Raw genomic sequence first — 23,320 nt, 5'->3', positions numbered from 1 at the left:
GGTAAACAGGAATTTCATAAGCACCATCCAAGGCAGGAACACGGATATAATTTCCCTCGGATTTGCTGTCCTAAATATTCCTTGTCCATTCAAAACTTCAAGGAGCCTGCTATCACAGTTCTCCTTTAGGTTTTGGGAAAGAGGACGGCATAAGAATTCCACATTCATTAAAATAAACATTTAAACAATCATTTAAAATACTAAAGACGGCCTCATCAACACCATGTGAAACATCGCAAATACTCCTGTGACCCTGAATTTGGGAACTGAATTATGTCTGGTCATGTCGACCACCACCTAAAAACATGAGGAAAACAATTCTTTGGAAAACTACTGCATGTTTCTTTCATATCCATTTAAAAACCTTTCCTATATACATTTCTTACACGCCTCCAGATTCAGTAATTAGGGCAAGAGAAGCCTCTTTGTGGCTAATTTTTGTTACTTCCTTCAGCTGTGGCTAGATTCCTGCTTCTCTCGTCTTCTGCTGGGAGTGATCGGCATGAGAGAGGGAGGCTGGACTTCAGCCAAACCCAGTGTGTCTGCAGCAACTTCTGCCCCGGTCCCCGGGGGATGAACACCACTCATGGGTGCACGTGGACGCAGAGGAAGGACCACACAGCTGAACAGCAAAAACCTCACCATCAGAGCAAGATTTGCTGCATCTCTTCCATTTGTTCCCTAAAGCCCATCCTTCACTGATAGGACGGGTTTCTAGAGCATTTCTCTTGTCTGGGACACCATGGTATCTCTGAGTAAATTCAAAACCTTCTTGTAAGTGTCTAGAATATCCTGAGCTGTTGGTCGTTCCGCAGGCGTCTGGCTCTTACAGGCTTTATGAATATCAAACAAATGAAACCGGACCATATCGCTCCCTTCAACATGCCCCAAAAGGAAGCTAGAGACGTCTGGAATCTTCCAGATGTCGATCTTCTCGTCATAGGAGGGCATGAGGTCATCGTCAAAAGGTGTGTCTTCCCCATAGGGCCACAGCTGCTCTGGAGCCACGAAGTCCCCATGCAGCTCCCGGTGGCCACACTTCACCAACGTCCCGGAGCTGTGGTTCACCAGGGGCAAGGCGTCCAGGTCGTTCACCACGAGGCTGAAGTTACTGGTCAGCAGATACTGTGACAGCGTCTTGGGCAGGTCGTTGGAGTCGCACATGACGCGTGTGCCCAGGGGGCTGTGGTGCAAATAGTTGATGATGCTGACGTAGTCCACGGCCAGCTGCAGCCTGCGCTGCCACGTGTTCACGTTCTGGTACTTGGAAAGGTTCAGCGTTGCTTCCAGATTGCTCAAGGAGCCCAAGGGGTGATATTCGGTAAGGATAGTGTTGTCGTCCTCACAGAAGCCGAGCAGGGTGACCACGTGTTTACTCTGCAGACCTTTCAGCATCTCCAGCCCATGCAGGAAATCCTCTTTCATCTCCAGCCAGGAGAGCCGTGAGAGCGCCACTTTGCGCTCCTTCCACTCAGACAGAAAGACCTGAAACAAAGCCACAGAAAACCATCACCTGTATCAGAGAGCCGGAAACCCCCAAAAAGCGCCAGAGGTGGTACAGAGAATGCAGAAACGAGGAGACAGAGACCCAGTCCCGAAGAAGTGCTCAGTCTGGTTACGAAGGCTCACGGATGAGCAAACACGGGCACCCAGTGCAGAAGGCAGGGTAGGCCCAGGATGGACACGGGTGACGGTGCCGGAAGGCTCCTGGGAGTTGGTCTAGAGGATGACTGGGGCTGGCCCGGCAGATGTGGAGAATGGGAAGTGCATCCCTGGGAGAGGGGCCTGGAGGATAAAGGCATGGAGTGAAAAACTGACCGGAAGCTCCAAAACACCTGCAGCACAAATGGATGGGGGGGAGGGGAGACGACTAGAAAAGTGGTGAGTCGAGCCCAGCCAGCACATCACATATCACAACACCACCTTCAAGGTAGCACAGTACATCACAAATAGGAGTCATTCTCGGTCAGGACAAGAGTTTTTGTTTTTGTTTTTAAGATTTTATTTATTTTGGGAGCCTGGGTGGCTCAGTGGGTTAAAGCCTCTGCCTTCGGCTCAGGACATGATCCCAGGGTTCTGGGATCGAGTCCCACATCGGACTCTCTGCTCAGCAGGGAGCCTGCTTACCCCTCTCTCTGTCTCCCTGCCTACTTGTGATCTCCATCTGTCAAATAAATAAATAAAATCTTTTTAAGATTTAAGATTTTTTTTTTAAGATTTAAGATTTAAGGGGCGCCTGGGTGGCTCAGTGGGTTGAGCCGCTGCCTTCGGCTCAGGTCATGATCTCAGGGTCCTGGGATCGAGCCCCTCATCGGGCTCTCTGCTCAGCAGGGAGCCTGCTTCCCCCTCTCTCTCTGCCTGCCTCTCTGCCTGCTTGTGATCTCTGTCTGTCAAATAAATAAATAAAAAAAATCTTTAAAAAAAAAAAAAAGATTTAAGATTTAAGATTTTTTAAGATTTAAGATTTAAGAAGGCAGCCGCTTAACCAACTGAGCCACCAAGGCGCCCCAGGACAACAGTTTTAAGTGGGGTGTGGTTCTGTATTCCTTCAGCTGTAAGAACAGAAGCAAAAGTGCCCCGCAGACTCTAGACCAGACCCCCCCACCGAGTGCCTGAACAGGACACCTTAGACTCCCCATTTCTGCTAGCTAGGAAAGGCTTGTAGGAAGGACTGTAATGAAGAACTTCTGACCTCCTGCTTAAATCTCCAAAGGGAAGGTGTTAAGACTGCAGATGAGAGGGGCGCCTGGGTGGCTCAGTGGGTTAAGCCTCTGCCTTCGGCTCAGGTCGTGATCCCAGGGTCCTGGGATCGAGCCCCGCATCGGGCTCTCTGCTCAGCGGAGAGTCTGCTTCCTCCTATCTCTCTCTGCCTCCTTCTCTGTCTACTTGTGATCTCTGTCAAATAAATAAAATCTTAAAAAAAAAAAAAAAAAGACTGCGGAAGAGAAGACAGGCTCAGAAGTGAGGGTAGGGAGGACTGGCTGCCCCAGGCTGCGTCTGCCGCCTGCGAGCTGTTTCTCTGTGCTGCTACTTACTCACTGCTAAAACATAGCTTATGGTTTTTGAAACCAATGTGGAGTGTTTATCAAGTGCCTGTAACATCAAATCCAAGATCTATTAAGGCAATAATCTGAAAGAGATAAAAAGCTCCAGGAATAAAAATCTGGCACTACTTACAAAAGCATAAACTGGAACTTACCCACCCATCAGAATGGAGGGCAAGAATGGCAAGATCACTCAGAAGAGTGCGATGTGGTCAGCAAAAATGCATATATTGACAGAGTTTTCACAGAGTCTTCACAGATAACAGTAATGTCACAAATGAAAAAGGATATAAAAATTCCTTTATGTTATTGTTCTAACTGCATATAACAAGACAAAATTACATGGAAATCAAAGGAAACACGTTAATGTTTCTCTTCATATATTCTCTTCATATGGTAAGATTCTAGGTGATTTTTTTTTCTTTATGCCTTTCAGTATTTTCCAACTTTTCCAGAATGAATGTATATGATGTCACATTTAAAAACACTTTTTTAGGGACGCCTGGGTGGCTCAGTTGGTTAAGCAGCTGCCTTCGGCTCAGGTCATGATCCCAGAGTCCTGGAATCGAGTCCCACATCGGGCTCCTTGCTCGGCAGGGAGCCTGCTTCTCCCTCTGCCTCTGCCTGCCACTCTGTATGCCTGTGCTCGCTCTCTCTTCCTCTCTCTCTCTGATAAATAAATAAAATCTTAAAAAAAAGATTTAAAAACACTTTTTTAAAAAAAAATTTTATTTATTTGACAGACAGAGATCACAAGTAGGCAGAGAGGCAGGCACAGAGAGAGAAGAGGAAGCAGACTCCCCGCCAAGCAGAGAGCCCCACGCGGGGCTCGATCCCAAGACCCCAGGATCATGACCCGAGCTGAAGGCAGAGGCTTTAACCCACTGAGCCACCCAGGTGCCCCTAAAAACACTTTTTAAAAGAACTCAAAAATATATCAAATTGAGGTAAGTTAAAGACCTGTGAGATTTCTTTGGGATCTGACAGGGGAAATTCATTAGTGGGAAAAACCCAGGTACCCACAGCTGACCTTTAATATTTAAGAGAGAAATCTTTTAAGACCTTTTCAAAAACCCCAAATTGAGAAATTTCACTATGGATTATAGTTTCTTTTATTATTTTTAAAAAGATTTCATTTATTTGAGAGAAAGAGAAAGCGAGGGACAGAGCACAAGCAGAGGGGGCAGGGCAGAGGGAGAGGAAGAAGCAGATGCCCCAGGAGCGACATGCAATGTGTGGCGCGGGGCTCAATCCCAGGCCCCCGAGATCATCACCTGAGCCGAAAGGCAGATGCTTAACCCACTGAGCCACCCAGGTGCCCCTGGATCATAATTTCTATTAAAAAGTCATTTTGCAACCATGAGAGACTGTGGACTCTGGGAAACAAACTGAGGGTTTTAGAGGGGAGAGGGGTGGGGGGATGGGTGAGCCTGGTGGTGGGTATTAAGGAGGGCACAGATTGCAGGGAGCATTGGGTATTCTACACAAACAATGAATCATGGAACACCACATCAAAAACTAATGATGTACTGTATGGTGACATACATAATAAAGTAAAATTTTAAAAAATAGCAATAAAAAAGTCATTTTGCTTGTATGTCTAAAACTAATATAATACTGTGTTAGTTATATTTGAAAAAAAATTTTTTAAAGATTTTATTTATTTATTTGACAGACAGAGATCACAAGTAGGCAGAGAGAGACAGGGAAGCAGGCTCCCTGCTGAGCAAAGAGCCTGACGCGGGGCTCGATCCCAGGACCCTAGGATCATGACCTGAGCCGAAGGCAGAGGCTTTAACCCACTGAGCCACCCAGGCTCCCAAAATAAATAAAATCTTAAAAACAAAAACAAAAACTCTTTTCCTGACCGAGAATGACTCCTGTTTGTGATGTACTGTGCTACCTTGAAGCTAAGCAGGTGGTGTTGTGATATGTGATGGGCTGGCTGGGCTCGACTCACCACTTTTCTAGTCGTCTAGAAAACACTGAATCTGACACTTGACTTCAACACAAAAATTGTGTTTTTTGTTGAAAGCCATCACTTCCTTAGACCCACCTCCTCATGGTGCCCACCAGCACTGGCAGGTGGCTTTGGTATCATAGGCCCATTTTTCACATAAAAACAAGTGATCACTCTAGGGAAGCTGCTACAATTTTTTTTTTTTAAGATTTTATTTATTTATTTGACAGACAGATCACAAGTAGGCAGAGAGGCAGGCAGAGAGAGAGAGAGGAGGAAGCTGGCTCCCTGCTGAGCAGAAAGCCCGATGTGGGGCTCGATCCCAGGACACTGGGATCATAGCCTGAGCTGAAGGCAGAGGCTTTAACCCACTGAGCCACCCAGGTGCCCCTGCTACAATTTATTGATACATATATTTATTCAACAATAAGTGGCGGGAGAAGCTCAACAACAGGCCTCATGAATTCCTCCTGAACTCCTGTTTATGTTGAATTTTTGTGCCTCAGATAAATGAAAGATTATTAAATACTATTTATTATTAAATAGTATTAGTCTTTGGGATCACTCTCAAATACCTGAAACTTTCAAAGTTAAATATTTGCAAGTCAGGTATTGCTTAAGAATCATTTCTCAGGGGACGCCTGGGTGGCTCAGTTGGTTGGGCAGCTGCCTTCGGCTCGGGTCATGATCCCAGCGTCCTGGGATCGAGTCCCACATCGGGCTCCTTGCTTGGCCGGGAGCCTGCCTCTCCCTCTGCCTCTGCCTGCCATTCTGTCTGCCTGTGCTCGCTCTCTCTCCCTCTCTCTCTGACAAATAAAAAAAAAAAAAAAAAAAAAAAAAGGAAGAATCATTTCTCAGCAATCTCTAACTCAGTTGCTTTGTAACACTTTCTAAAACTCTTAGAACAGTTTTACCTTTTTTAAGAAAATTACAAAATTAATCAAGAATATTCTTCTTGGCAAAAATTCAAATGCAGGAGGAGATTTCCTTCCCCTGCTTTTACTCCCCAACCCAAAGAAAGCTGTTAAGTGGTGTGTAACCTCCCAGACCTTTCTGTGTGCTCTCATACATGTTAATGTATCCTTTACAAATAGCATTTGAGACTGGGGTGACATAAAGTAAGATTATAACATACATATCACACTGCAACTTTTTTTTCATTTAACTGGTACCTCAGACTTTCCTGTCTGTATATATACAGGTATAAGTCCTTTTTTTAAAGCTGCATAACATTTCACAGTTTGGGTATATTACCCATGCTAGTGAGGTTTTGCAGATGATCATTTCTTTCTTTAAAGTATAATACAATAAAAATTCGTGAGATTTGTCATGGAAGGAGTCAGATCATGAGGCTCTTTCTCTATAATAGAGAAATTATATGCAGGTCTATAATATTTAGTATGATTTTATGTGATCTGTTACCTGATGAACATCTAAATTATTTCCCCTTCTTTTCTTATTAACAACAGTGCTACAATAAATAACCTTATATTCACAACTCTGCATGTCGGCAAGCATTTCTACCAGCTGGGTAAGTAGACGGACGGGTAACTGAAGAATACGGACTCTATCACGACCCTCCAAAGTCTGTGCCAGCGTGCACTCTCTCCACTCTTAAATGAACGAATCCTAGGTTCTACAGCCTTAACCACACTAGATGTTATCAATCTTTGTACTCTGTACCAACCTGATGATGAAAACATTTTACTGTTCCAGCTCATTTGTATTTTCTGACACTGAGCACTTTTCATCTTTGTTGGCATTTCTGTAGGTCTTCTGTGGAAAGTATGTTTGTTGCCTTTATCCAATTTTCTGTAGGGCTGTTTTACGCTTATTAATTTCTGGGCACTCCTTATGTATTATCCATGTGACGTTTTATTATAAATGTAAAGGATACATTTTAGAAAATAGTTTATGTGGTCTTTGTAGTAAAAAAAATTAAATGTTATGTAGTCAAATCTGTCCTCATAAATTTAATAAGTATTTATGATAAAAAAAATGAAATTGGGGCACTGACTGGCTCAGTTGGTGGAGTGTGCAGCTGTTGATCTTGGGGTTGTAGGTTCAAGTCCCATGTTGGGTGTAAGGATTACTTTAATATAAAATCTTTAAAAAACAAAACAGGGAGGCACCTGGGTGTCTCAGTCAGTTAAACATCTGCCTTTGGCTCAGGTCATGATCCCAACATCCTGGGATCGAGTCCCAATCAGGCTCTCTGCTCAGCAGGGAGTCTGTGTCTCCCTCTTCTTTCTGCTCATGCACTCTCTCTCTCAAATAAATAAAACCTTAAAACAACAACAACAACAAAAAACCCAAAAAATGAAATAAATCCCTGCCCCTATGAAATTTACATTGTAGTGCAAGAGGCAGACAATAAAGAAAATAAACAGGATATATATAAAGTATACATAAATGTGCTTTGAAGAAAAATTAAGCAGGGAAGGGTTTAAATTTTAAATAGGGTTAGAGAAGGCTCTCACTGGGGTAACATTTGAGCAAGAACCTGAAAGAGGTAGAGGAATGAGCCACACGCTACCTGCGGGGAACTACATCCCAGGCAGAAAGAATAGCAAGGGCAAAGGCCCTGGGGTGACAGAATACCCATAGACTGCCAGGTCAGTAAGGCCAGGGTGGCTGGAGTGGAATGAGCAAAGGGGAATGGAGCAGGAATAAGGCTGGAAGAGGGTGCAGACCTTGTAAAGCCTGTAAGCTGGTAAAAGGACTCTGGCTTTTACTTGAGACACAGAAGAGCCACTGGAGGATTTTGGACAGAGGAGAGATGCTCTTTGACTTAGAATTTAATAGCAGTATTCTGGCTGTTGTGCTGTAAATAGACTGAAGAGATGGGAGGGGGCTAGCGTGGAAGCAGAGAGCCCACCTGGGAAGCTACCGAAATAATCCAGCTACGAAGCTTGGATGGGCACAGGGAGGACGGGAGATGGGTAGAAGTCTGAGGAATGGTCAAATCCTGGATCTCCTCTGAGTGCAGAGACAATAGAACATGCTAATGGATTCAACATGGATGTGAAAAAAAGAGAAAAGTCAGGATGCTTCTTCCCAGGTCAGGGGCCTGAGCACCTGGGCCCACAGAGCTGTCATTAACCGCAACAGGGAAGAATAAATGAAAAGGAGGCTGAGGGGATGGTCTGGGACACGGTCAGTGTGAAAGCCTTTCTGACATCCAAGTGGAGATGTGGGGTAGGCAGCTGTATAGAAGAGTCTGGGGAGTTCAGGGCAGAGGTCTTAGCTATAGATAAAGGCAAGAGGCTGAAGACATCCAGGGAAGGAGTGAGCATACATGAATGACCCAAGGTTAAAAGGGACGAGGAGGCAGACCTTGCAAAAGGAACTGAGTGAACACTATTATTTCATACTCTAAATATACAATTCAGGGGCACCTGGGTGGCTCAGTCACTTGAGGGTCTGACTCTTGACTTTGGCTCAGGTCATGATCTCAGAGTTGTGGGACTGAGCCCCTTGTGGGTCAGTGTGGAGCCTGCTTAAGATTCTCTCTCCCTCTGCCCTGCCCCCATTTCACTTGTGGGCACACTCCAATGTGTCCTCTCTCTAAATAAAAATAAATAAATAAATAAATATATATATATATATATATATATATATACACACACACACACACACACACACACACACAATTCAGGTAACATCTGTTTTCCAGACAGCCCAGAGCATTAAACATAGATCATATAAGATCCTTCCAAATGGAGGTGTCTGGGTGGCTCAGTGGGTTAAAGCCTCTGCTTTTGGCTCAGGTCATGATCCCAGCATCCTGGGATCGAGTCCCACATCAGGCTCCTTGCTTGGTGGGGAGCCTGCTTCTCCCTCTGCCTCTGCCTGCCACTCTGTCTGCCTGTGCTCGCTCTCGCTCTCTCTCTCTCTGACAAATTAAAAAAAAAAACAAAAAACCTAAAATAAAAAAAAATTTTTTAAATAAATAAATAAAACTTAATAAAAAGATACACATGACATGGACATTGGGGAGGGTATGTGCTATGGTGAGTGCCGTGAAATGTGTAAGTCTGAGAATTCACAGACCTGTACCCCTGGGGCAAATAATACATATGTTAATTTTTAAAAATGTAAAAAAAAAATTAAAAAGATACACATGAAATAAAATTCACTGGAAAAAAAAATCTAAAAGGGATAAATTTCCCACTGTTATCCTCAGAGAATAAGATCAGAGATGGGGAGGACAAGAGGTAGAAGGGAACAGTTTACTTTGTACTTCACCTCCTTCCGTAAATTTGAATTGAATGTACTGCTTTTACAATTAAAGAAAATTAAAGAAAAAAAAAAAGAAAAAGAATGGGTCAATCTACCTTTCAGTCAAACTGGGATTGCTCCAGGCAATCGCAAACACAAACCACAAATAGAGTCTGGGGAAAGAGAGCATTGGCCACATGCTCCCCCTAGGAGCAAAATCACTTCTGGTGGAGAACTGCTGACTTAGGGGCAAGATAGGGGACAGAAGGCAGCAAGAGGGATAATTAGGAATGGCCCGTGAGGGAATAAGGAAAACTATAAAGAGGTGGCGGCACAGAGAGCCAGAGTCACAAGGACAGAGGAGCCAACTGTATCAAAGGCTGCAGAAAAGATCAAGTGAGAGGAAGACAGAGAAATGACCAACCCAGGGTTTGCAGGTCTCTGGATAAGGGCAGTTTCTCTGCAGGAGGGTGTTTGGAAGCCATCCCGGCAGAAGACAAGTGAATGGGAGGAGAGAAGTAGGGACAGAGCTCTGGCAGTTTCATTACAGAGGAAAGAGAACGTGCACAGAGCTTCCGAGGAAGAGGGAATTGGGGAAAGGGACTTCTGTGAGAAAGGGTGTGTGTTTGCATGCCAGTCAGAATGACCCTCGGAGCAGGGAAGACTGAGAGTGCAGGAGAAAGTGGACAGCTTCCGGGAGAGACATCATGAGAAGTCATGACACCTGAGCTGGAGGGCTTACAGGTCAGGTGACTGAAGATGAAGAAATTTTGTTTGGGAAGCTCCTGTTTCCATAACAACTTATGCAACAAGACCATGAACTAAGGCAAGGGGGAAGGAAAACTCGCAGAAGGAACATGATAGGACCGCTGGGCGGTGGTGAGAGCAGGGCTGAGGTTTGTGGTCGCCCATGAAACCACAGGGCTGTGGGACCTCTCTACCTCCAGGGCAACTGCTCGAATGCAGATGCACAACTGGGGTCAACCAGGTTCGGGGCTCCCCAGCCAGGCACGATGTGTTTGCACAAGACTGACTTTGAGGCTAACAGCCACAGAGTGCCTGCTGCTGGGTCAGTGTGAGACCCAGTGCAACCACCATGGGATCAACACACAGGTCCCGATAAACTGAGGAATTACTGAAGCAAGGGTGCTGGGAGAGGAGGTGGTCAGAGAGCAGGATGCCAAGAACTCTGGTTACAGATATTCCTACTGAGGAAGCTTATGCCTTCAGCTTAGGGTGCGGAGTGTTGCCCGCGTGGAGGAGCTGGTCCCAGTGATGGGAAACACGTTACATGCAGCGAGTTGTTCCAATAAGTGACTATGCAAAGGAATAAGAGGCTTCCCTGTGCTGGGACCCCCATGTGTCCTGGGCCCCAGGGCTCAAGGTGGGGGGACAGACGAGACTCAACAATGATGGTGCAAATATCCAGTACACAAAATACTCTTGACCTGAGGGCAAATTTCAACCAAAGACAAAAGAAAATCAATGTAATAGCCTTACAGTCCTATTTCACTTTAATAAACAAAACTACATTACTCAGAGTTATTATCCACATTTTTATTTATTTATTTATTTATTTATCTTTTTAAAAGATTTTATTTATTTCTTTGACAGACAGAGATCACAAGTAGGCAGAGAGGCAGGCAGAGAGAGAGGAAGGGAAGCAGGCTCCCTGCTGAGCAGAGAGCCCAACGCGGGACTCGATCCCAGGACCCTGAGATCATGACCTGAGCCGAAGGCAGCGGCTTAACCCACTGAGCCACCCAGGCGCCCCATATTATCCACATTTTTAAACCTCATATTCACATGGGCATGATTTGTAGGGCATCCCCCAAATCCAATCTGTCCTCAAACAACAACAATTCGCCACCATCAAAGCTACCTACTGAAGGGGTGCCTGGATAGGGCAGTAGGTTAAGCACTGGACTCTTGGTTTTAACTCAGATCATGATCTCAGGGTCATGGGATTGAGCCCTGTGTTGGGCTCCACACTCAATACGGAGTCTGCTTAAAAGACTCTCTCTCTCTCCCTCTCTCTGCTCCTCCCCCTGCTATTCCTCTCTCAAGTAAATAAATAAATTAAGAAAAAAAAAAAAAAAAAAAAAAAAAAAAGCTACCTACCCAAAAGTATATCCTTCAGGGTAAAGAGCAATTCTGAAAAAGAAGTCCAAAAATGACCTGAGCAGTAACCTGGAAACAAGTGGGCAGCCAGCCCCTCCAGGTCATGAAGAAGACAGAAATCAACGGGGCCTAAGTCCTCTTCTCTACCCACATCCCCCCCTGGTGTGTTCTTCACATCCTAATGCTTTCAGCATCATCCCAGATATATATTCCCACCCATTGCCCCAGACCCAAATGCTAGACTTGTATATCCAACCTTCACATTCACTCACAGCCTTAACATGTTCACCTCATGCCAAAATCTGTTCTTCCATTCTTCCCTGCTCAGGTAATGACAGCACTACTCCTCTTGTTGCCTGGACCTAGAACCTTGTGGTCACCCTCTCCCTCACTTACCCCAGAAGTGATCTATTAGGAAACTCTACTGGGGGTGCCTGGGTGGCTCAGTGGGTTAAGCCTCTGCCTTTGGCTCAGGTCATGATCCCAGGGTCCTGGGATCGAGCCTAGCCACGGGCTCTCTGCTCGGTGGGGAGCCTGCTTCCTACCCCCCTGCCTGCTGCTCTGCCTTGTGATCTCTCTGTCAAATAAATAAAATCTTAAAAAAAAAAAAAAAAAAAAAAGGAAATCCTACTGGCTCTGCCTTTAAGACATGACCAGAATCCATTGATTTCTTACTAGGTTCACTGCTAACACCCTTGTCCAGCTGTGACCATCTCTCCCCTGCAAGGCCCAGCCAGTCTTCCATCTTCACCAACACCTCAGCCTCCTTTCCACACATACAACACATTCTACCTCTACTCAAATTGCTTCAATGGCTCTCCTGATCCCACCAAGCCTCACATGCTCTGGCCACCACTTGGCTTTCCTCTGACTTTATGTGCTACCTCCCTTCTCATCCTGCCCTATGGTGACACTGGCTCATTCCGGGTCCCTGAACAACCAGGCATGTTCCATCTTCAGACTCTGCTTTACTTACTCTTTCTTACTAGAACATATTTTCCCCAGATAGCCACAGGGCTCACTCTCAGATCATTCTGACCACCCAGAGTAGTGAGCCGTGGCTCCTTCCTCACCCTGCTGTCTTCCCAGCACATGTCATTAACATATTTTATTGAGCATCTATTTCTTATTGTCTCATCCCCCAACTAGAAAGCTTCAACAGGCTCTGTTTTATTCATTGCCACAGCTCGAGCACCGACAATAAATGAATAAATCTTTTTTTTTTTAATAAATCTTTTTTAAAAAGTTACCTTGTTCTATGGTTTTACTTTGCATAAATTCCATTCCCTTTTCCCTGACTTCTTCCTTCAAGATGTCTCCTTTCGGGCGCCTGGGCGGCTCAGTGGGTTAAGCCTCTGCCTTCGGCTCGGGTCATGATCTCAGGGTCCTGGGATCGAGTCCCACATCGGGCTCTCTGCTCAGCAGGGAGCCTGCTTCCCTCTCTCTCTCTGCCTCCCTCTCTGTCTACTTGTGATCTCTGTCTGTCAAATAAATAAATAAAATCTTTAAAAAGAAATGTCTCCTTTCTGGGGCGTCAGGGTGGCTCAGTTGCTTAAGGGTCTACCCATGATCCCAGGGCCTGGGATCGAGCCCAGCCCCTCATTGGGCTCTCGGCTCAGTGGGGAGCCTGCTTCTCCCTCTCCTCCCCACTTGCGATCTCTCTTGCTATCACTATTCTCTCAGGTAAGTAAATAAAATCTTAAAAAAAAAGTCTCCTTTCCACATTCATGGTGCACTGGTCTCCCCAAACAAAAGCCAGCTGTCCACGTGGATGCATTTTCTGTTCCCTCTCTCCCTCCTGCCAGTCACTCAATACATCTTCACAAAGGAGCTCTGTGCAACAATCCTTCTCTGACCTCTAGAGGCATCATCGGGCCTTAGCTCCCACAGAACCAATAAGGGACCAGGTGCAGCCAGCACACACTGGTTGCCTACAGACAACAGCTTTTGAGGCATCTGAATTCACCCCTTTGGTTTCTCTTTTTAACACACACAAAATTTTTTTAATAAAAAAACTTGTAAAAAGTCAATATAATCCCATGCCAGGGCTTGAAAAATAAGAATTAAAAAAAACTGCCCAAAATCTTTTTACCATAGCACAATTTCTATCGTTTCTGTATTTTTCTACATAAGCACATTAATTTTGCAGTTGAAAATCATGTATTATGCAGTTTTGCATTTTGCTTTTTTCACTTATCCTCATAAGATTTTTTTTCCTGCTGCTACACAGGGTTCCTAAACACACTTAATGGCTGCAGAATATTCTATCAAGTGGCTAGCCCATAATTAACTATATCCAATAGTTTTTATTACTGGTTTTCTATTGCTATAAATAACAAAGCAAAATACTCCTTGATGCATTTAGCTTTTTTCCTTCCATTGGATTAGGATAAGTCCCAGATGTGAGATCACTGGGCTCAAAGGCAGAAATATTTTGAGGACCCTTCACACATAATGCCAATTTGCCATCCTGAAAGGTCACCCCATTAACACTCAGATGTAAGCCAGCACTCACTCTCTTCACGGCTCCTTCCCCGACACGCTTCAGCTGCCTCACTTCTGTCCTCAGCTCCTCGCAGGACAGCCATGGTGAACAGTTTTTCATCTGTCCCATTCTGAAATGTCCGTGGGGACAGTGGGTGGAGCCCGGAGTGGAGTGGGGAGGGGCGATGAAAAACCAGTCAAGGCAGAGGTAAAGGAGAGCATTCATGAGAGCCATGGAGAGCAGCAGCCCCACGGCTGGGGGCACCGCTCTGCGGGGAAGGCCTCTGCTGCTGTCCTGGGCCTTCCCGTCCATGCTGCTGTCCTCTGCAGGTTCCTGCGATGTGACACCAAACAAGAAGTAATCATGAAGGTGTCTGAGTGACAAGGGGTTAAAAGAAGGCACAGCCTCTCAGTCCTCTTATGCCCAAGGATCCTGCATGCCTTCGGGTCCTTGGGAGGATTAAAGAAGGTATCCCCTGTCAGCTGTTCACACAATCAGTGTCTTATTATCAGCTCGTCTGGATTCTACCAGGAGGAAGGTGTTTGTGTGTGTCTGACTTTGTGTCCCTCCCACAGGAGTGAGCAAAATGAAAACAAGCCGCACTTGTTAGTCCAGTGGGGCCAGGACAGATGGACAGAGGAGAGCAACCAAGATCAGATATGGTGGGGGTGAGGGCAAGAATGCTGACAGCCTCCTGAACCAGCTAAGGAATTGGGATAATCCCTGGAAGGTACTAGAAAGCTCCCTAACATTTTTAAGAAGCAAGGCTCCTCTTCAACAGGCGTGACAGATGTGTCGGGGTGGAAGAGATGGTGGTGGGGGGACTGGGTCAAGGGCTCCGGCAGTCGTGTGGGGTCCGAGCTGAGCAGCACGCGAGCTGGAGTAACAGTCGTGAGAACGGAGAGAGGGTGACGCGCGGGTGACCCTTGCACCAGGCACCACCAAGAAGGCTGGACACTCAGCAGCTCAGTTCTAGCGCTGGCGCCGGCGGGAGGCTCATGGTGGAGGTGGGCATTCCTGCTGAGTTGTGCGGTGGCAGAGGGGCTAGGAGGGGAGAGGGCCGGAAGGACCCTGGAGGTCAGGTGCTTGACGCTCAGGGTGCCTGAGGCAGAAGCTACGTGTGAACCAGAGTGGAAGCGTGTCGATATTTTGACTAGGATGATGGGCATAATGGTGTGCTCTCTTAGTGTCAGTACTGGGATGTGTTGGGGACACTACTGACAGAACTGACCCTGTGCTTCCTGTGTCTGAAACGACTGTGACATGAAGGGTTACCTTCCAGGAGCGCCTTCGTTCTCCCAGCTTAGGCCTCCACCCAGACACCTGAGTCACTCAGTGTCCTGATTGGTCCCAGGCATGGGTTTGAAAACACTCTGCCACGAAGTACCAAAAAGGAGGTTTGCTGAAGGAAAACTGCAACTCTGCACAGAGACAAACGGCAACAGTTCAGATGGTCTTCTCCTGGGGCCCTCCTAGGGTCTGAGCGTCCCCCTCCAGCCCCAGGATGGAGAGCAGCCGCAGGAAGTCCTCCGACAGCCTGGCGGCCATCGTGGCACCCTGCCAGCTGGTCTGAGTTCAGAGTCCGCCCCCCTCTGCCCCCGCGCTCCCTTAACCTCCATCACCAAACGCCGACCACTTATTCACTCCACGTTCATGAAGCCGTTTCCCCATGCTCAACCCCACTCTAGGCCCTGGGGATCTGTGAGTAAATACACAGATATGGTTCCTGTCCTCTTGGACCTTAGGGAGAAACCAGTGGAGGAGAGACAATAAATAAAAAACAAAAAATCTTCTCCTTGTATACTATGATGAGCTTTTAAGGATAGAGACTAGCAGAGAGGAAATCCCTGGATGAAGCAGTCCTAGAACACCTCTCCGAGGATTCGCACAGAGACCAGAGGCCTGAGACGTGACAGCCATGAAGAAAATCTGAAGACAGCTCTCTCATACCTTCTCCTGGAGATAATCGGGCCACCCACCATTCACAGCGCTGGGACAACACATCCATCAAGCCAGGTGCAAAGTTCACAGAAAACAGCATTTCTCCTAAGTTCACACTGCAGCTATAAAGACTTTAAAGCTTTAAGGACTATCTACGCTTACTATCTCCAACACTCCCCCTCTTCCTCTAGAACCCAAGGCTACTCCACCCACAGTGACCAAATTGCCAGGACCTCACTATTGCTGAACACAGCAGTCAGTTCAGTCACGGGCTTGACCGCTCAGTGGCATCTGGCATGGCTGATCACTCCCTTCTCCTTGAAATGCCTTTGTGACCTGGTTCCCAGGAAGGTGCACTCTGGTGGCTCTTCTTGCCTTTGTCTATAGACTGCTGGAGAGTCAGAGGCTTGGACAGACTTCTGCACTCATGCCCTGGGTGCTCTTATCCAGACTCGGGCTCCCTGTCCCCACCTGCTGACAGTCCCAGTCCCGCTAACTTGACATCTCTACTAGAATGTCCCAACGGACAATTCAAAATACTACTTCTTCTCGACAGTAAAATGACAAATAACTCAATTTGGAAATGGGCAAAGGACTTGAACAGACATTTATCTAGAAAAGACAGGCAGATAGCCAACAGGCACGTTGACTTTATTAGTCATCAGGAAAATGCAAATCAAAACACAATGAGATCCCACCTCATCCCCAACAGGACGGCTGTCGTCAAAGAGTCAGGCAAGAACGAGTGTAGACGAAGATGTGAGAAAATAGAACCCTTATACCTTGCTGATGGCAATATAAAATGATAGAGCCTCTGTGGAAAAAAGAGTCTGGAAGTTCCTCGAAAGGTTGAATATGGAGTTACCCATACAAATCCATCACTCGGTATATGCCCAAGGGAACGGACAACGTACATTCGCATGAACCCTAGTCACTAGTACATGAATGTTCACAGCAGCACAACTCCTAACAGCCAAATAGTAGAAATAACCTGAAGTCCATACATGGTCAAATAAAATTTGCTATAACTAGACATGGAATATTAATCACCCACAAAAAGAAATAAAGCACTAATACATGCTGTAACATGGATGAAACTCGAAAACTTGATGCTAACTGAGATAAGGCAGATACAAGAGGTCCTGTATTGTAGGACTGTATTATATGAAATGTACGTACAGGCACATCCATACAGACAGAAAGCAGGTTAGTGACTGCTAGGGGCTGAGTGAAAGGGGAAATAGGAATCGGCCGCTAATGGGCACAGGATTTCTTTTTGAATGAAAATGTTCTGGAATTAGTGGAGATGATTGCACAACCTTGTGAATATACTAAAAATCAATGGACGGTACACTTTAAAGAGCAAACTTAATGGTATGTGAATTATATCTCAACGTGAACAGATAACAAAAATGCTTCCCAAACACAATGTCTGCCCCCTCCCTACAAATCTGCTGTTTTCAGCGTTCAGACCCTCAACACTCGACTGCTCTGTTCTTCCAGTGACCCAGCCCCAGTGACCCCCACCAAGGGTCAGCAGAGCAACACTGCTTTCTCTGAGCAAGACATTTTAGAAGTAATGGATGGTTCCAAACCTCCATATAGTTCTTCCTAATTAATTTTTTAAAATGCTGCTGTGCAAATCCCCACTGTGATTACAAGGTATCCACCAAACCCTGGCTCTACTGCACTGTTCCAGCCTCACTCGAGTCTCCACCTTTTCTTGACCTAGTGCCACCTGCTCACCTGCCCCTCAGTCTTCCCAGCTGTGCCTGTTGGGGTTGTGATGGCTGTTCGCTCACCTTTCCCACAAAGACTCCGGGCCTATGTCTTTCTCTCTGGCCCATTCCCTCCTGTCTTCAGGGACTTTGACTAAAACTACGATGAATTTTCCCATTCAGCCCTCACGGTCTCATGGGCTTCCTCTATTGGTACCTGATTCTTAGAAGGTGCTCTTACAGAAATGAATAAAACAACCGCCATCTCTCTTCTACAACATTCGAAATGACCAAGTGTGTCTCAACTCAGACCTCAGGTCAAGAAACAGCACTTTTTTCTGTAAAGGGCCAGATGGTAAATATTAGGTTTAAGGGCAAAAGGTGAAATCCAGTGACAACTGCATCACGTGACGTGTGGGGGCACCAAGAGGCAGTGTAAAGCCATGACAGGCCACAAACTCTCTGCCACTGTCATTCAGGTCTGTCACCTGGGTGTGAAAGCCGCCCCCTACATTACAGAAACAATGAGCATGGCTGTGTTTGAATAAAACTTTACATACGGACAATGAAATTTGAATTTCAGAAAGTTTTCATGTGTCACATAAGATTATTTCTCTTCTGATTTCCCCCCCAGCGTTTCAAAAGGTACAAAGCATTCTTAGCTCACAGGTCATACAAACGCAGGTGGCAGGCAGAGGCTGGCTGAGTCCCGCACTGGGTGGTGCTATTCTTGTGGGTCTGTTGCAGACCAGCCTTCCATCCTGCACCTTCCCTCTGTATAATCTTGCTCACACGCATGGAGATGGCACTGGTCTCCAAGTCTCTACAGTGGCCTGGGTATTTCTCCTACACTTCACTCAGCTGGTTTGTCAAGGCCTGGGATGTCCAGAACTTAACTCTGTCCTCTGCCCCTCCTCCAGGGCTCCCTCACTGTCACAAGCATACAATGCCCACTTGCTCAAGTCACAAAACAGGCGACTTGGTTCCACCCTCCCCCAACCTCCAAACCGACCAATCACCACGCACAGTCAATTCTTTCACCAAACCTCTCCCAGCTCTGCTCGCTTTCCCCTTCCCCGGCCACCCCTGGTCTAAGTCTCCAGCATCTCTTACCGGGGCTTCTGCAACAGCTTCCTGCACGAACACCCACTTCCTTCTCTTTTCCGTCCATTCTCCACACAGCAAATAGACACTTTATTCCTTCCTGAAATGTTTCAAGCACAGAAAAAACTAAAAAGTAAGATCATGAACACCCCTCCAGCTTTGTCAAGTAACACTCCATCACAAAGATCTTTTTTATTTTTTTATTTTTTATTTTTTTTTTAAAGATTTTTTATTTATTTATTTGTCAGAGAGAGAGAGAGAGCGAGCACAGGCAGACAGAGTGGCAGGCAGAGGCAGAGGGAGAAGCAGGCTCCCCACAGAACAAGGAGCCCGATGTGGGACTCGATCCCAGCATGCTGGGATCATGACCTGAGCCGAAGGCAGCGGCTTAACCAACTGAGCCACCCAGGCGTCCCACAAAGATCTTTTTTAAAGAAATAAAATAAATAAAAAAAGAAATAAAGAATAAAGAAATAAAATATTATATATATATATATATATATATATATATATATATATATATATATATATAGTTGAAGCCCCTTTGGACCCCTCCAGGTCCTATTCTGCTCCCTCCCAAGAAGGAACCACCATCCACAAGCTGATGTCCCAGGACCTGCAGCAGCAGCAGCAGCATCTAAGAACTTGTGAGAAATCTGAGTTCTGGAATCCTCTCTCCAAATCTCCCGAACCAGAAACTCTCAGGTGAAATCCTCTCTCCAAATCTCCTGAACCCAGAAATCTCTGTTTTAACAAGTCTTCCAGTGGATTCGGATGCACACTAAAGCCCAAGAACCACTGGTGTATAGAATTTCCACACACACTTTTTATTTTCACCACCAGTTTGTGCCTATAAATAACAACACATAATGTATCGATGTTTACACACTGTATACAAGTAGCTGTATTGTATTCATTCTTTGTAACTTGTTTTAAAAGCCCAACTTTACGGGCGCCTGGGTGGCTCAGTGGGTTAAAGCCTCTGCCTTCGGCTCAGGTCGTATTCTCAGGGTCCTGGGATCAAGCCCCGCATCGGGCTCTCTGCTCAGTAGGGAGCCTGCTTCCCCCCCCCCCCCCGCCCCGTCCCTCTGCCTGCCTCTCTGCCTACTTGTGATCTCTCTCTCTCTGTCAAATAAATAAATAAAATCTTAAAAAAGGGCGCCTGGGTGGCTCAGTGGGTTAAAGCCTCTGCCTTCAGCTCAGGTCATGATCTCAGGGTCCTGGGATCAAGCCCCACATCGGGCTCTCTGCTCAGCAGGGAGCCTGCTTCTCCCTCTCTCTCTGCCTGCCTCTCTGCCTACTTGTGATCTCTGTCTGTCAAATAAATAAATAAAATCTTAAAAAAAAAAAAAAGCCCAACATTAGGTTTACGAGGTTTATCCATGCGGGTACATCCAACTCGAGTTTGCCATTTTCACTTGTTTAACTATACCACCAGCAAAGCGAGTTTTGTACACACCTCCTTCTGCACGTGTGGGAAGTGTCTCACTGGCGTACACAGGATGATCTTTCTAAAGCACAAATCCGATCACTCCTTGCTTAAAATCAACTAACCGTCCTTCTGTCCTCAGGGCAATGCCCAAACTCCTATAAGGCCCCCTGAGCTCCAGCCTCTGTCCACCTCTCCAGACGCCTCCTTGCACCCCGCACTCTAGGCCCTGAGCTTCCCTCTGTTCTTGAAGTCACCCCCGTGAGACGCCCAGGCTTTGGCATATGCATCCCTTCTTCCTCAACTGTGAGCAACCAGGGTACTGCCTGCCTGCTTGGCGCACCCCTGGGTCCTTCCTCAGCAGCTGGTGTACAACAGGCACTCAGTAAAAATGCACTGCCCGCCAGATCACTCAAGACTCCTCTCTGCCACCTTCACACTCCCACCGAATCTGTTCTCTGCTCATGTGCCTGTCCTCTGATGCTTGCTTCCAGCACCTCCTCCCGTCTGAGCTCACCATCTTTTTACTTCTCCAACCCCCTTGCTGTGACCTTCCTCGATCCTATCTTGCCACAGGTAGGAGAGTCAGTTGTATAGGGCCTGAAGCCTCTCGTTTTTGCTTTTGTTTTTTTTTCTTTTGGAAGGATACTACTTCCTTCATTTCCACACAAAGGCTGCCAGCATCAGGTAGGAAATTCTGCAGAACTCTAGAAATTCATTTTTTCTAATCTACATTAGATCACTACCCAGTTACCCATTTTTTTTTTTTATAAGATTTTATTTGACAGAGAGACCACAAGCAGGGGGAGACAGGACAGGCTCCCTGCTCAGCAGGGAGCCCAACACGGGGCTTGATCCCAGGACCCCGGAATCAAGACTTGAGCCAACGGCAGGTGCTTAACCAACTGAGGAACCCATGCATCCCACAGAATTACCCATTTAATGCATTTCTTGTGGACCCTGAAGTTATATGCCTCAATAACCTTTCAATTATCCCTAAGCCCTCAGATCCACTTCTGCATCCTCAGAAAAAAACTCACCCAAAAATTCAACAGTGTCAACCTCACACCAATTCCGTGAGACATGTATAATTATTATTCCCATTTAACAGATAAGAGAACTGAGGTGAAGTGATGTAGGAAGGTCACTAAACTGTAGTTGGAGGAGCCAAGTTTTCTGGCCTTAAACTCACCTTATTCCTCTAAATCCTGCAACCCGGGGTGGGGGCGCCTGGGTGGCTCAGTCGGTTAAGCGGCTGCCTTCCGCTCAGGTCACGATGCCAGAGTCCTGGGATCAAGTCCCACATCGGGCTCCCTGCTCAGTGGAAAGCCTGCTTCTCCCGCTCCCACTTTCCTGCTAGTTTCCTCTCTCGCTGTGTCTCCCTCTGTCGTAAAATCTTCTTATAAATAACTAAATAACTAAATAAATCCTGCAGCCCTCAGGTGTGGGGCGGAACTGAACATAGCACGTTCACTGCGTGGGGGTGGGGGGGCAGACCTGAGACTGCCCATTTCTTAAAGGACTCTCTGGCGCACCCCAACACCTGATGGGCTCTCTCCCTTAAAGGCGTATTTCTTTTCTTTTTTTTTTTTTTTAAGATTTTATTTATTTATTTGACAGAGAGAGATCACAAGCAGGCAGAGAGGCAGGCAGAGAGAGAGGAGGAAGCAGGCTCCCTGCTGAGCAGAGAGCCCGATGCGGGGCTCGATCCCAGCACCCTGAGATCATGACCTGAGCCGAAGGCAGCGGCTTAACCCACTGAGCCACCCAGGCGCCCCTTAAAGGCGCATTTCTGGGGCAGCCCGTGTGGCTGAAGGAACTCTGCGGTAGAAAAATAAGCAAAATGGCAATGATCGTTGCTGGTTCACAAGGAATGGAGATTGTGGGGCCAGTTGGGTCAGGAAAAATTCAGGCACTGTTGAGACACAGAACTTCCAACGTTGGTAGCTACAAGCTAGCAGTGGAAAAAACTGGAAACCACTGCTCTACACTCACAGCTCGTTTACAAGAAAGAAAAGGAAGAGCACAAAAGCAGTTTTTACCGATTTACGGAGTATCCGATTCAAGCAGAGAAGGAACGAACGGGTGCCACCCAGTACAATTTAGAACGGAATCCCATCTTGCCAACAGGACACAAGGCGCTTTACAGCGTTTTGTTTCAAATTGTTTCAAACATCTCGGACGCTTACTTAGCCTTAAGGTGCTACGGACACGGCAAAACGGACGGAGACAAGACCGCTCGGCCCCGCTGAGCCTTCACGAACCGAGGCCCAGGACGACCCCCACCACGGAGGCCCGCGCCGGGAGGCGGCGCACGGCGGCGGCACTACGGGGCCGAGCACAGCGGACGCCGGAGGTTCGGAGCCGAAGCCCCGGCCAGGCCGTCCGCCGCGCGAAGGTGCAGCTGGGCCGCGAGGCGCAACGCGGAGGGGCCGAGGCGGCCGCCAAACAGGGACAGACCCCGCAGGAAGCCCAGCCGCCCTCCACGGCCGCCCCCCACGGCCGCCCCCCGCCCCGCAGCCCCTCGCTCTCGTGGGTCCGACCCGGACCCCGCGCCCCCGCCCCCGCTTCCCCCGCGCTCCTCCACGGCCTCTCCACCACACCTCCAAACCCGCCGCGCCTACCTGCCGACCTGGTCGTATCGGCGGCCTCCTGCGCAGGCGCGGCCGGAAACCAGCCCTGGCAGGGAGAGCGCGAGGCTGCCCCCTGGCGTCCGCCTCTGGCCACGCAGCTGGGGGCAGGCCAGGCCGGATTCTAGCCCAGGTGCGCCCACCGCTCTCCTATTCTGGCTTCTCTCTGAGCCCGTGAGGACAATGAGATGTTGACCTAGTATTAGGTCCCCCCAAAAATGGGTCCCCCAATAATGGGTCCGTGATTAAAGGAGCAAGACGGATACAAAGCGAAGGTCAAGCAAAGCTTTATTTCGCGCCAAGCATCAAGAATCAGACCCACCGTCAAACAGACCAGTGGGGGTCGCCCCTTACACAAGATGACCCCTCCCTGCTTTCCAGACTAACTTTTATAGAGCAAAGGCTCTGTGGTTGGGCCAGGCCTCATGCAGGTGGCTAATTGAATTACAATTCACCCCACAGTAGCCATGGAAACCAGCCCACCACCTTGGTAGCTAGGAGACAGTCTGCGCCCCCACTGATAGATGTCTCCACCTGGCCGGACCCACAATTGTATTTGAGCTTTGTTACCTGAGGCTGGTTTCCAGGACTTGTTTTTAAGTCCCCTGGGGGAAGGGGAGCAGGGACTGTTTAAGGGTTAAACAACAAAGTTATTGTTTAACCTCAA

General features: G+C 47.2%; 1 protein-coding gene across 7 annotated transcripts; it reads right to left on the bottom strand.

The window, feature by feature from the left end:
- Window positions 1-687: 687 nt before the first annotated feature.
- On the bottom strand, window positions 688-22,531 carry POMK (protein O-mannose kinase). 7 transcript variants are annotated; one of them, XM_047717244.1, is made up of 5 exons: window positions 22,066-22,531; window positions 18,604-18,694; window positions 15,107-15,252; window positions 13,862-14,164; window positions 688-1,485 (listed from the first exon to the last, which is right to left on the bottom strand). In XM_047717244.1, exons 4-5 carry the CDS (start codon window positions 14,141-14,143, stop codon window positions 715-717), a joined length of 1,053 nt encoding a protein of 350 aa, XP_047573200.1. In that variant the 5' UTR covers window positions 14,144-14,164; window positions 15,107-15,252; window positions 18,604-18,694; window positions 22,066-22,531; the 3' UTR covers window positions 688-714. The 7 variants fall into 7 exon arrangements, with proteins under 7 accessions (XP_047573200.1, XP_047573203.1, XP_047573201.1 ...); XM_047717247.1 differs by having other exon boundaries at window positions 15,107-15,204; XM_047717245.1 differs by having other exon boundaries at window positions 22,213-22,531.
- Between the last annotated feature and the right edge of the window lie 789 nt (window positions 22,532-23,320).

Source organism: Lutra lutra, chromosome 2 (genome assembly GCF_902655055.1).
Source record: "Lutra lutra chromosome 2, mLutLut1.2, whole genome shotgun sequence".
Taxonomy (NCBI): domain Eukaryota; kingdom Metazoa; phylum Chordata; class Mammalia; order Carnivora; family Mustelidae; genus Lutra; species Lutra lutra.
Note: the sequence above shows the minus strand (reverse complement) of the source record. Positions and strands in the feature narration are given on the sequence as shown.

Bases quoted from the DNA above. Each gene is read 5' to 3' on its own strand.
- POMK (XM_047717244.1), bottom strand. From the start codon at position 14,143: ATGGACGGGAAGGCCCAGGACAGCAGCAGAGGCCTTCCCCGCAGAGCG. The intron at 1,486-13,861 runs GTGAGTGCTGGC...GCTTTGTTTCAG, and splicing joins GGGAAGGAGCCGTGAAGAGA to GTCTTTCTGTCTGAGTGGAA.